At 52.6% G+C, this 12,216-nt stretch overlaps 1 protein-coding gene across 1 annotated transcript; it reads right to left on the bottom strand.

Annotated features, from left to right (window-relative positions):
* Window positions 1-4,975: 4,975 nt before the first annotated feature.
* APLN (apelin) lies at window positions 4,976-12,174 on the bottom strand. The gene is made up of 3 exons (XM_090060971.1): window positions 11,963-12,174; window positions 7,170-7,341; window positions 4,976-6,565 (listed from the first exon to the last, which is right to left on the bottom strand). Exons 1-2 carry the CDS (start codon window positions 12,027-12,029, stop codon window positions 7,175-7,177), a joined length of 234 nt encoding a protein of 77 aa, XP_089917097.1. The 5' UTR covers window positions 12,030-12,174; the 3' UTR covers window positions 4,976-6,565; window positions 7,170-7,174.
* Window positions 12,175-12,216: the final 42 nt, after the last annotated feature.

The raw sequence follows: 12,216 nt of genomic DNA, 5'->3' as shown, positions 1-12,216 counted from the left end.
CTTCCCAGAGCTCAGCTTCCAGTTTCTCTCTATACAGGCACTGTCGCACCTTCTCGAAAAAGGACACCACAGCCTGCACTAACTGCACCCTCTTCTGGAGGGAAGCAGCCATGCGCATGATTGTAATTTTTCCTTCCCTCTGTTCTAATGTTTCCAAGCGACTCTGGGCAGCTCATGCAGCCTCACATGCCACACTGTTGGAATCCCTCACATCCTCCAACTCCTTACTCAGCTGGGTGACTTTTTCCCAGAGCTGGGCATTTTTTTCAGCCCCTAACCGCAGGCACATGGCCAGCAGCCATGACAGGCACCCCTTTTTGGGTTTACCCCAGGTGGCAGTGGCAAACCTAGCCCAGTGATTGGATACAATTCTTGGGTCACTCCAGGAAAGCCTTAACTTATCCTTATCCCAGCCAGGATTCTCCGTCCCTGTCACTTCTTTAAGCAAAGCCACCAACGGGGCCCACCCAACTCCCTCCATTCTGACCTTTCTCTTTGGACTAGAGCCTCTCAATCCTGGTCATGATGCCAATTTATGTCCTAGCTGCCAGTGGGAGGGTTTGGGATTGAGGGAGTGGTCGGGGTAAAAAGCTGAGAAAGGTTTATTGACTTAACAAACACAAAACTACATGTAATTTAACAAGACAGTAATGACAGACAATAACAATTTGCGTCAGCAACTTATCGGCAGTTTTCTCTGCCTGATATACGACGAGTTTTTGGGGGTTTTTTATAAAGCTCAGCAAAGTTAGGCGTCTTCGATCTGCGCTGTCTGAGGGGTACTGGGAAGGACCCTGGTATTCAGTCCTTGGGCTTACTGAATCTAGGTTAGCAGCTAATTTCTAAATTAGTAGCTTCTCTTACAATGCTGCATCTTCCTTCCGATAATTTTTGGATGTGCTAGCTAATTTATAACTTTTGAGCTATGCTGTGGGCTCACAGCCACTCACTACAAACTTTCCTTATGACTGACTAATAGGAGTACAAGCTTTTGCATTTTTTTGACAAGGTTAATTTTAACTGTGCTACTACATACAAGACTTCACTACTTTCAAGGCCTCACTAATTTTACAAGGCCTCACTACATACAAGGCCTCACTAATAGTTTACTTTAATTAAACTCTTAGGAGCAACATGCAGCTCTATACATAAACAAACAACAAGAAACACCTGGTTTAATCTTCACAGAGCATTCAGCAAGCACCTTAGACAATTTTTAGCTGTCAGTGTGGGGAGGGTGTGGGTGTGTGTGTGTGGGGGTGTGGATAGGTATGGGTGTGGGGTGAGGGAGGGTGTTTTTCTGTGTTGGGGAGGGTGGCTGGAGTGTGTGAGGGGGTGGGGGGCTGTGTGTATGGTAGTGTGGGGGGTATGCTTGTGGAAATTGCCCTATGAACACACACACACACACTCTCTCTCTCTCTCTCTCTCTCTCTCTCCCCCTCCCACATTACACACACACACGCTCTTGGCCTCAGGGTATCGGTGCAGCCCCATGCTCCCACAGTCCTGTTATGCAGCCTGGGGCCATGTGGTGCTGGGGCAGGCAGAGGCTTCTGGTTGGGGGGCAGGGGTGGGAGGAGGTTGGGGTCTGGGACTGGACCAGCCTTTCTCCTGAGTCCCGCCAACTTCCCTAGGGTCCTACTGCTCTTCTGATTTCTGTCATCTTTGACAGGCAGTTGGGACCAGATGCATATTAATTTTGTAAACGTTTTAGGTCCCCTGCAGGCTGGATAGAATGTCCTGGTGGACGGATCCAGCCCATGGGCTGTATTTTGCCCGCCCCTGTGATAACTACTGCATTGTAGACCAGGATCTTAGTTTCCATCTGCAAATCTTAGGCAGAAAAGACACAGTGAAGCAGCTTTCCAAAGGATATGCTGGAACAGCGAATCCTGTGTTCAATTTCTACATCAAAACTGACTGACTAGGAGAGGTGACTGCCAAGGTATGGGAAATGCCCAACATTTTCCAAGGGTTTTTTTTGTTTTTTGTTTTTTTTTTCTGTTTTTTTGCACCGGTCCTGGAAGCACTGCAATACCAGGTCAATGCATGGAGTGGATGGAGCACGCTCCGGTTCCACCACCCAATACCAAAAAGAATCTGGTTCTTCACCAATGATAATGTGTGGGGGAAAGAGGGGCAGCTTGTGTGGGGCAGGCTGATGGAGTACCTTGGTTTTCCCAATGTTAAGTTAAGGGAGAGTCCCAGGCTGTGACATGCCTTATGCAGAATAGTGCAGGGTCCATTAGCAAATGCAAATGGCAGTAACAAACAGAAGACACAGATGAGCAAATGCCTGGATAAAATGGCACCCTGACAGGAAACCACAGTGGCAAAACCTCTCCGAAGATGTAACCACCTGACTGCTGAGGTCAAGAAGTTCCCACAGTGGCTAAAGCAGCCTCATGGGAAAGCTATAGGACAGCACAGGTCAGGCAGGCAACATCACAGCCACCACACTGCCTGACTTTCTCAGAGCAGACCTGAGCCCACTTCACACCATATATTTCACTGCTGCTGTCAATAAAATAAGTCCACACATTGTAGAAGGAAGGGCCACATTTGTGAGAGAAGTCACAATAGATAATCATCTGCTTGGCTATGAAGAAGCCTTCTCTGCAAGAGGCCCTCAAAATAGGGACTGCCTTGCCCCTACTACTTCATGATACTTTCCATCCTGAATGCAGCCCATTTAGCTGGGGTCAGGCAGCCAGTTCTGCCGAAGGCACAGCTGCACTCACCAACCTCCCTCTTTTTCTACACCTATAGGCACCTGCCCCTTGGCTCTGAGAGGCTGGATCCTTTTGTGCCAAGGACACAGTCGCATCAATTGGTTACATTGTGTTTTCTGGGGGCTCTCTGCCTTTAACTTGAGCCAAGGTAGTTACCTCACCTGTACAGGCCTGACCATACTCCTAGGTCTGTAAACCTGTCACTCTCCTCAGACCCAACTCCTTTGCAGTGTGCCTGCCCCCACTTCCACTATCGTGCGTCTCCCATCTTGCTGGCCAGGCAGGCAGCCCTGAGAATTGCCTTTCGAGAAGCCAGGTATGTCCCCATTTGCCTTTTCTGTCCCAGCTCCCTGTTCTTATAGGTGCCAACTCTGTGGGTGTTTTGGGGCTCAGGAACCCCCACCAAAAAAAAATTAGTGGGTGCTCAACATCCACCAGAGCCACTTGCAGATGTTAAAAAAAAATGCACTTTACCAGAAGAAACAAAATGTGACTTCAATTTGGCTCTGCAGGATCTGTAAAGATCAGGTGCCTCATTGGGGCTTTTTGGCACTTTCATCTAAAGCCGATTGAATCAGCTATTTGACAAAAGCGCCAAAAAAGCCCTACTAAAGTGCCCAATCTTTACAGACACTTCAGAGCCAGGTAGAAGTAATGTGCTGCCTCTTCTGGGCCTGGGCGGGGTTCAGTATGGGCGCAGAGTTAAAGATATAGTGGTGGGTTGGTTTTTTTTGTTTTTTTTTCTCTTATGCCTGCAAGCACCCACTAGTAAAAAAAGATTGGTAGCTATGTCTGTTCTTACACCTCTGCCTTACACGAGGTCTGGGGCCATCTATTTCACCCTCTATGTAATTTTGCACTGCACTCCTGACTTCCCTAGGTAGAGCTCTTCTAGAGGCAAGGTGGCTAGGCAATCCTTTTCTGAAATGCAGGGGTACTGGAGACTGCTTCTGGGCAGCAAGGCTCCACTAATCCTCTAGAGGCAATCTTTGGAAGGGCTGCCTATAAGCATGGTATTGTGGTCTGGGGAAAGGAAACCTGCTGCTTTCTAGGTATGATGTGTACCCACACAAACCTGTAGTGGAGGCACACTTTTCCCCCAGATACACAGAAATTCTGCACTTCTACCTCTGAAAGTGTCTTGCAGTGAAGGTGGGCATGCAGTGTTCTGTACATAGCCTTTCCCTCCTACATAGCCTGTTCTGTACATAACTTTGCCCAGCTTTGGCAACAACCCTTGCAAACCTTCCTCTTACTTTTCCCCAGACTAGTACACACAGGTACTTGAGTGCCTCTGTACATATTGTGTCATGTGTGTCAGCTCTCCCACAGGTTTCCTGTACCATTAGAAACAGCTCCAGGATGGAAACCAAGACAAAACAGTAGTCAGGCCAGAGCCCCAGATCATATCAGGCTTCAGAGAGCTAGTTCCATGCCTGGGTTCAAAGAGCGTGATCTGTTGCACTGTATTGGCTTCTAGGCTAACCCTGCAACCCTGCCAATTCAATTAAAGGGCTTCCTGATAAAACAATCAATGTACTGTAGGGCTGCAGCATGACCAAGTCAAACAAGGACAATGTAGCACCTGCAGCTGCTACTCACTGCATACAGAGAGGGCCTGGACTCCATGCTTCTTCTGCACCTACTAACAGCTTTGGCAATAGCCTAAGCAAATTCTGGAAGAGAATGTATCTTCCTGGCCTGGCTCTCTCTAGGTCTTACTCTAATATTGGATCACAATTCCCCCTCCAAAATAGGCAGGGCACTGACCTACCGCTGTTTAGCTATTGCTTTCCCAGCACATAAAAGTCTGCTTACAGACATTAAAAGCCAAAAAACCCCTTGCTCTACTGGAAACAGCGTCTTAGTTGGACCCAGCTCTGCAGCATTTGTATAGATTGGGCACTTCAGCAGTGCTTTTTGGAACTTTTATCAAATAGCTGATTCAATGAGTTGTTTGATAAAAAATGCCAAACAAGCCCCACTAAGGTATCTGATCTATACATATGTTGGGTGAGCTGGGTCCAACTACCACACTGCCTCTTCTGGGCATGTGCTATGCTTGGTGCAGAAGCATGCCAAGTTTAAAAGTTCAGGGTTTTTTGCTGTATTTTTTAATGTCTGTAAGGAGCTGTAAGTCTGGAAAGAGGAAGCAAGGTAGGGAGGTCCAGCAAGGGGTCTCTCACATTCATGTGCCCTTCCCACACAGGGAGGGAAATAAATATTGTCTGCACCTCCAGAAATAAGGGCTTATTGACATCATAATTTTTTATTATAAAGGTGTATTTACACAGAACAATCTTTACAGACACAGAAGACAGTTACCAACAGGGAACAGTTGTACAGAGTAAGGCATTCCCACTTGGTATAAATTAGTATTATACAAAGAATCATTGACAGCCACCTGAAACATTACTCAAGAGCCAGCTTTTTCCCTGCTTGGCATACCCATGCTCCACTGGGCCATGCCACTCTCATTCACTCAATGCCATGGCCCTTGAGTGACTTCAGAGTGATTGGAACAGAGATCCCAAAGGGATCCTAAACAAGGAAGTGGGAGCAGCAAGCTTCTTGCTGGATTAGCCAGTGTCCACTCCAGATCTCCCCGCCTTGAGAAACCTTGCTCCACCCCTTGTGCAGGGACAAGGGTTCCAGGGCCAGTCTCATACTGCAGCAGCAGCAGCAGCAGCAGCAGCACAAAGCAGGGTCCTGGAATCTCAAGTGACAAGGATGCAAAGCTTCCTACACTCTCCTGCAGTGCCCAGAGGAAGGCCCCTTTTTATGGGACTAATCCTTCACTCCCTCCCGTCACATACAGTCTCTCTCCAGAGGGACATTATGATCACACAGCACAGGCAGAGCCACATGGCAGTGGAAAAACATTCCCAGTTCTGTGAGACTCTGTACCCCGAGGAGTCCAGAGTACCCCAAAGCCTGGTCACTGCATAAGGCTCATCAGAGCCCTGTCTCCAGTGACCTACGAGAGTCAGTGCAAACCACTGACCTGACTGCTTGCTCCTCCCACTCGGTCTCTGACACCAAACCCTAACTTGCTATCTCACCTGAGGGGGGGTGGGGGGAGCAGGGAGGGGAGGTGGCTTTCAATGACACTGGTGCTTGTGTAGCACCATAAGAATAAATAGACCCAACAAGCTGAACAGTTACTTGACAGCACATTTGGACAAGTGTGTACAGCTCAGTCAGGATGGAACAAAAAGCCATTCCTTGGAACCCATAAGGGGTTTCTCCACTGGATGGAAATGCTCCTCAGCCTCAAAGGCCTTCTCCTGTCAGCCAGAACCCTCACCCCTACTATGAGCTACCTTCAGAGCTGCAGCAATGAAGCCATCCCCAATGCAGTTGCAGGCTCCTCCACCCAAGGCTCTGTCAGACTAAAGAGCAAGGCACAGAAGCAAGGGCAGCCTTTTAAGAAGAGCCTATAAGGGCTTACATAATCAGGACCATAGGGTGGTGCTCCCTTGCAGAGGTCTGAGCAAGGCAGGGAACCTCCCCAGCAAGCAGCAGGGGAAAGAGAGAGATGTCCCCCTGCTGTACTACCTGGGCGATGAATCTTCAGAGGAGACAGGAATGGCTGCCCCATCAAGCAGCTCACATATATGCATTTGAGGGGGGTGGGAGTAGGGGGCAGTTTCATGGTGCTGACAACTCCAGGTAGAACAGCTACATGGGCAAACTGGCAATCAGGAGAGGACTGCACACATCAGCAGGTTGAAGTTCCCATACTCAGGGCTCCAAGACAAGCAAACCAGTCTAAGAAGCAGAAAGGACAACTGGGACAGGCCTCAGGGGTGTAGGGGGAGGCAGCAGCAACCCTGCAAATGGAAGCAAGAAGAGAGTCAGGGAGTCTCCCAGTACAGGAGCTATAGTCCCAGCTATCCTACCCTAACATCTCCCCAGTCCAGCCCCACCCAGCCTATTTCTGGATCTGTATGAAGAGGAACCCAGTGCAAGGGGCACAGTATCCCAGCCCAGCTCTCCACCTCCCACAGGGCCTATACCCAAAGCAGCAGAAGTCCCATCCAACTTTGCTATTTGACAACTTTGCTATTTGGAGCTCTGTCCTCCAGAACAAACACCTCAGTAGCCTCAGGGGATAGAGGCTACTTCAAGGCACCCCATTCCCTCTAGTGACCCATCAAGTATGCTTCTGTCCACACCCTACCCTGCACTCCTGACAACTGCTTTTAGGGAAGTTCACATCCCTCCCCAGACCCAGTGTTGCATGAGAGAAGACGGCCTGGGGCTCGAACAACCGTGCTCTGCTCCAGTTGCTCTCTCCTAGTGCTGGAGCTCCCTCACCCACTTGCGTTTCCCTAGATGTGCCCTCCCACACAGTGGAGCTACCACAGCTGTTGAAGCAATCCCATATGGCTCCTCCATTTCCCCTCCATGTCTGCATTGTGAGGCTCTTGCTACCTGTGTTAGAAAGGCATGGGGCCCTTGTGGGAGAGACGAGGTCTTGGCCGCCGGTACTTTCGCCAGCCATTCTGCCGGTGTCCTGCTCCGTTTCGTGCCCCTCTGGGATACACCAAGTTACGGATGTTCCCCTCCTCAGGATCCTTTCCATCTGGTGCCTCAGCCAGGGGCCCTGGGAACAGGAGGCAATGTGTTAGCCTGGGACACCTCAGTCTGCACAGGGCAGGTCCTCATGGCCCCCATAAGCAAAGCCTGGGCTTTTCTACAGGGAGAGCTGGAAGGGGCCAGTCTGGTCCCCCTCAGAACTAGCAGAGTATCATTGCTCTTCAGGCCAGCTCCCCTAGCCACTGCAGAGGGTCTCTCCTCTGGAAGAGGACTCCACTCCAGGAAGCTCAGCCCTCCTGCCCAGGGTGGGGAGTGTATCTACAGTCCCTCAGAGGTCAGCTCACTTCCTTCTTCCTGAGGATGCATCTTGCAACCACACTAGGTAGATATTTTTGGATATCCCCACTGTGGACTCCAAACTGTGTTACGCTGTTTAACCCCATCAGTGCCACACATTCCCCTCTCCCCCATGTCACTATGTGCACACATATCTTCCCACAATGAAGCGGAGCAGCATCATTTCCTTTTTATTTTTCCAACTCCCTGCCTCATGCCGTCAAGCATACAGGAATGGGACCTGCTGTTTCCTCTCTTCTTCTCACGCTGATTTTCTTGACAGGGCCAGGAGAATGGATTTGTATGGGAAAGGCAAAGGAGTCTCAAGCATCAGCAACCACCTGCTGCCTGAGGAAAGGTGAACAGAGTGGCGGTGGGTGTGGGCCCATACCGTACCCACCCAGTTTCCTGCGTTAGCCACAGCAGGAGCCAGTCGGCACTGCAGAGCTTTCTGAAGTAATCCACACAGGTCACCTGCAGCTTCTGGCACAGTGTCTACAGAGACAATTCATGGCAGAAGTCACTGATCCCAATGTCCCTGGAGTGGACAGAGAAGCAGCGTGCCAAAGCTCCTGTGCTCTGGAGGCCATTCCTCTACTGAGCCTCCAGCTGTCCCTACCCAAACCAGTAGCTATAACCATCTTGTGCCAGGCAGCCCAGCTACCAAATCCTCTCCTAAGAACAACCCTCTGCACTTTGAGGCAGACAGCTCAAGAACCGAGCATCTCTCACCTCATACAGGACCACCCCTCCCTCTGCTCTCACCACTACTCACCTACATGCTGCCTTCCCCCTTACTCCCCACCTGTCACACATCTCCTTGCTCTGCACAGACCTCACCCCACATGTGCAGGGAATGGGAATGTCTACCACACTATGAAGCCTCAGGAGTTCTTGGGGTAGAGTCAGCATTTATACCCATTACAGCAAATGGATTCAGCTTGGATCCTTTCCCCCATTCACCACCTATACTTCTGCTCCATTCCATTATGCTGAAAAGCTATCGTTAATTCAAAAATGTGCATAATTCCAATGAAGTCTCTTCCCTACAGATTCCATGCTGCCCCAGATCCCCTACAGAAGTCAAAAGCTAGAATTAGCCAGGGGTCCTCAGCTGGGATGCATACAGAACGCATGTGGGTGGAGCATACAGAAGAAGGACTAGAGCAAACTCCATGTACCCTGGGAATCTTGGGTAGGATCACAACACTGCCCTCACCTCCACATCCTCGGCATGGACCTGGTATAAGGGGAAGGCTGCCTATGCTGCCCTGCTGTGCTAAGACGGCCTCTGGCCATTGCTGTCACACCAGCACAAAGAGGGACGTGGAACTAGAGCTCCTCCTAGAGATCGGTCTGTGCTGCCATGGATCTGCAAGTAAAGCAGAGGGGCCCCCGGTCCCAGCCCCCATACAGCTCCACAGCCTTTGCGCTCAGAGGCTGGGGAGCACACTGGCTCCTAGTGGCAGCAACAGCACTCTGCCCTCTTTCATGTGCTGTTGTTTTGCTCTTCTCTCCAGACTGTTGTGCTGACAGGATGAGGTTTGTTATCACCATGAAAAGCGCTTTGTCTGTGCTGCGCAAGGGGGGGCATCAAATTCCTGTCAACAAGGCACCATCGGAGAGGTGCTGATTAACCCCCATGCTCCCCAGGTCAGCTCTGCATAGTCCCTGCCACACACTAGCTGCTATGGCCACAGGAGGGGGCCAGGACACTGCTTACACCTCAGCAGCCAGGTACAGCCCCTGCCCTACTCATCCATCCCAGAGCAGCTCTGGAGTCAGCTTCCCATGGCTCTGCTGGAAGCATCAGACACACAGCACCAGTTCTACATCCACTCTGCTGCTGGGCTCCTCTAGTATTCAGAGGCAGCTAAGGAAGGCTACTTTGGGGTATGTCATAGTTTACCACCCACCCCCGTCCCCAGCCTTAACTCTACTTTCTCCTTTATGGCTGGATGGTTGGGTGGGGGGTCAGAGGCAGGGGAAGGGGTCCTGGAGCTGTAGCCCTGGTCTTCTGTTCTGCAAAAGGCTATGACCCCACACATTAAAGCATTTAGGAATGCACCCCAGAACCACGGCCACCAGCCTGCTTGGCAAAGCCTTGCTGTCACTATATGGTACAGCATGGACACAACAAAGAGCTGCTCCTGGAAGGACAGGACTTTGGCACTCAGAGCTGGGACTGGGGCAGAGTAGAAAAAATGCAGTCTCAAGCACCTCCTTGGTAAAATTAAGAGTGGGAACAATCTTTTAATCTTTTTTGGCAAGACAATCATCTCCAACATGTGTAGTGGGGGAAATGCCTTCTCCTAAGAGACAAGGGAAGTCCAGGCTAGTCTCTGGGAACAGAGAATTGGACAGCAGGAGGCCTGAAGCAGGCATGTGCATAGGCTGCTTTCCCTGTAATTCCTACAGGTAGGAGGTGATGTCCAAGGCTAATTGAGCTGCATGCAGTACTAACAACCATTTTGGTTTCACTCATCAGGGTCTTTTGTATAGAGCAGCCACAGTATCCCTCAGAACCTTCTCCTGAAACAAGGAGGAAAAAAAAGTCCCTCCCAGCACTTACTGCCCATCAGGCAGAAGCAGTATGGAAAGGTGTTCCTCATGGGGTATTTTCATAAGTCCACATCATCAGCTGTGGGTTGATTCCAACCCCCACCCCTGGCAGACGAAGGCTTTGGTTCTCCAGTGTGCCCAATTCTCCCTTGGGCTGGGCTACCATGTATTCTGGCTGCTCCTGTTCACTCAGACCCTTCACCATGCTGTAGGCATCAGCAACAACCTTTCCACTTGGACTCTCTGCCCTCTCCATAACCCCATCCCTCCATGGGACAGCTAAGGGCATTCACCTGTTGTCCACTTGCTTCTCTCTCCCTTGATGCTGTATGGTCCCTAGCACTTAGTTAGGTTACACAGCAGTAGTACCAAGAGACCTGTCAGGTCATCATCCCAGGCACTGCACATGCTGGATGACAGTCCCTTTCCCAGAAAGCTTAAACTCCTCTTGTCCTTTTGACCAGAACAAGTGGCCGAGACATACAAGGCAAGCATGGAGTGTGGAGGGAGAGTGGACGTTCAGCCGGGCAGGGCCTTTACAAGGTTGGGCTGTACACATTACACACCCATGCTTAGGGAACCTACTACCCTGCTGCCTACTTTTCTGCTCTGGAGACACAGAAGCTGTCCCTCTGCTTGGTTGGCACTATGGCACCTTTCTCCAGGCTGAACATTACTTAAACCAGAGGCGCTTGAAGCATCTCAGTGGCTGAACAGAGCTGGTAGCCCTCGCATCCACTCCAGGCATTTCCCAGGTGCCCTCTCCACTGTTCTTGTAGGTTGGGGGAATAAGGGGATATGGAAGTAGAAGGGGTCAGACTGCACTGGAAGGATGGCTTAAAACTTAGGGAGCAACAGGAAGGTAACAGGAACAAGCCCCAGATAGCCTCTGTGACCCATGAATACCCACCTTCAGCCTGGGGCCAGAAAGCCAGAAGCACCCGGGCAATCCTGGCAGCACCTGGCAAGTGGCAGCTGCCAGCAGACATAATTGGGTGGGAACCAGTTTAACAACTAGTGTCACCAGGCTGATAGCGAGCACCCCTTACTACACACCAGACTCAACTGGGACCTGGAGGTGACAGACAATCACCACACCAGGCAGTCTCAGGAGTGACCAAGCCCCAAGCTGTTTTTATAAAAGCCATGCTATGCTGGCCTTGACCGCAAGTCACTGTGGGCAGCAGCTCTGTCAGGGGGATCCCTGACACTAAGGATCAGGTGTGCATCTCCCCATCTCGCCTCCCGCGGGCTCAAGAGCACCCAGCGGCATGTCTCCAGTGGACTACCCCGTGCCTTCAAGGCAGGTCTCCAGGGGCTACAGGAGCTGGTTTCACCCCCGCATAGGCGTGAGCTCGGGACGCCTCCAGGCAGCGCCTGCCCGTGCCCGAGCACCAGCCCCGGTGCCTGCCGCCCCCAAGGGCCGCCTCAAGCCTGCGCTTTCGGGCGGCTCGGGGCGGGACTGGCTCCGGAGCCGCGGGGGCCCGCGGGGCCAGGGCGCCGGGGCCGGGGCTCCGCAACAGGTTCCCGCCGCAGGGCCGGGGCCGCCGGCTGTGCCGGGGGGCGGGCCCGCAGCCCCGCCCCGCCCCCGCGCAGTGCCAGCGGCCCCGGGCGTCCCGCCGTCCTTCAGGCCGGGGCCCGCGCCACCACAGGCCTGCGGCGGCGGCGGCGGCGGCGGCGGGGCAGCGGGGCGGGGCGGGGCGGGGCGGCGCCTCCGCTACCTGGCGCAGGTGCCCGGGCCGCCAGCTGCGCACAAGTGCCCGGGGGCGGGGGCCCCGGCGGCGACTCACCTCCGCAGCCCGCGCTGACGGCGAGCCAGAGCAGCAGCAGCGCCAGCAGCCAGCGCCGCACGCCCATGGTCCGCTCGGGCTGCCGCTGCCGCTGCCTGCGCGTCGGCGCGCTGCGGGCAGGAGCCGGGCCGGGTCCGCCAGGCGGCTGCTGCGGGAGCGACTGCGCCCGCTCGCGCGGGGGGCTGCATTTGTAGGAGCCGCGCGGCCTGGCTCCCGGCCCGCCCGGTCATGTGGCCGCGGCCGGGGCGCCTCCC

The sequence above is a fragment of the Crocodylus siamensis genome, chromosome 8 (assembly GCF_052110815.1).
Source record: "Crocodylus siamensis isolate JL-2025a chromosome 8, ASM5211081v1, whole genome shotgun sequence".
Classification (NCBI taxonomy): domain Eukaryota; kingdom Metazoa; phylum Chordata; order Crocodylia; family Crocodylidae; genus Crocodylus; species Crocodylus siamensis.
Note: the sequence above shows the minus strand (reverse complement) of the source record. Positions and strands in the feature narration are given on the sequence as shown.

Bases quoted from the DNA above. Each gene is read 5' to 3' on its own strand.
- APLN (XM_090060971.1), bottom strand. From the start codon at position 12,029: ATGGGCGTGCGGCGCTGGCTGCTGGCGCTGCTGCTGCTCTGGCTCGCC. The intron at 7,342-11,962 runs GTGAGTCGCCGC...TCCTGTTCCCAG, and splicing joins CGTCAGCGCGGGCTGCGGAG to GGCCCCTGGCTGAGGCACCA.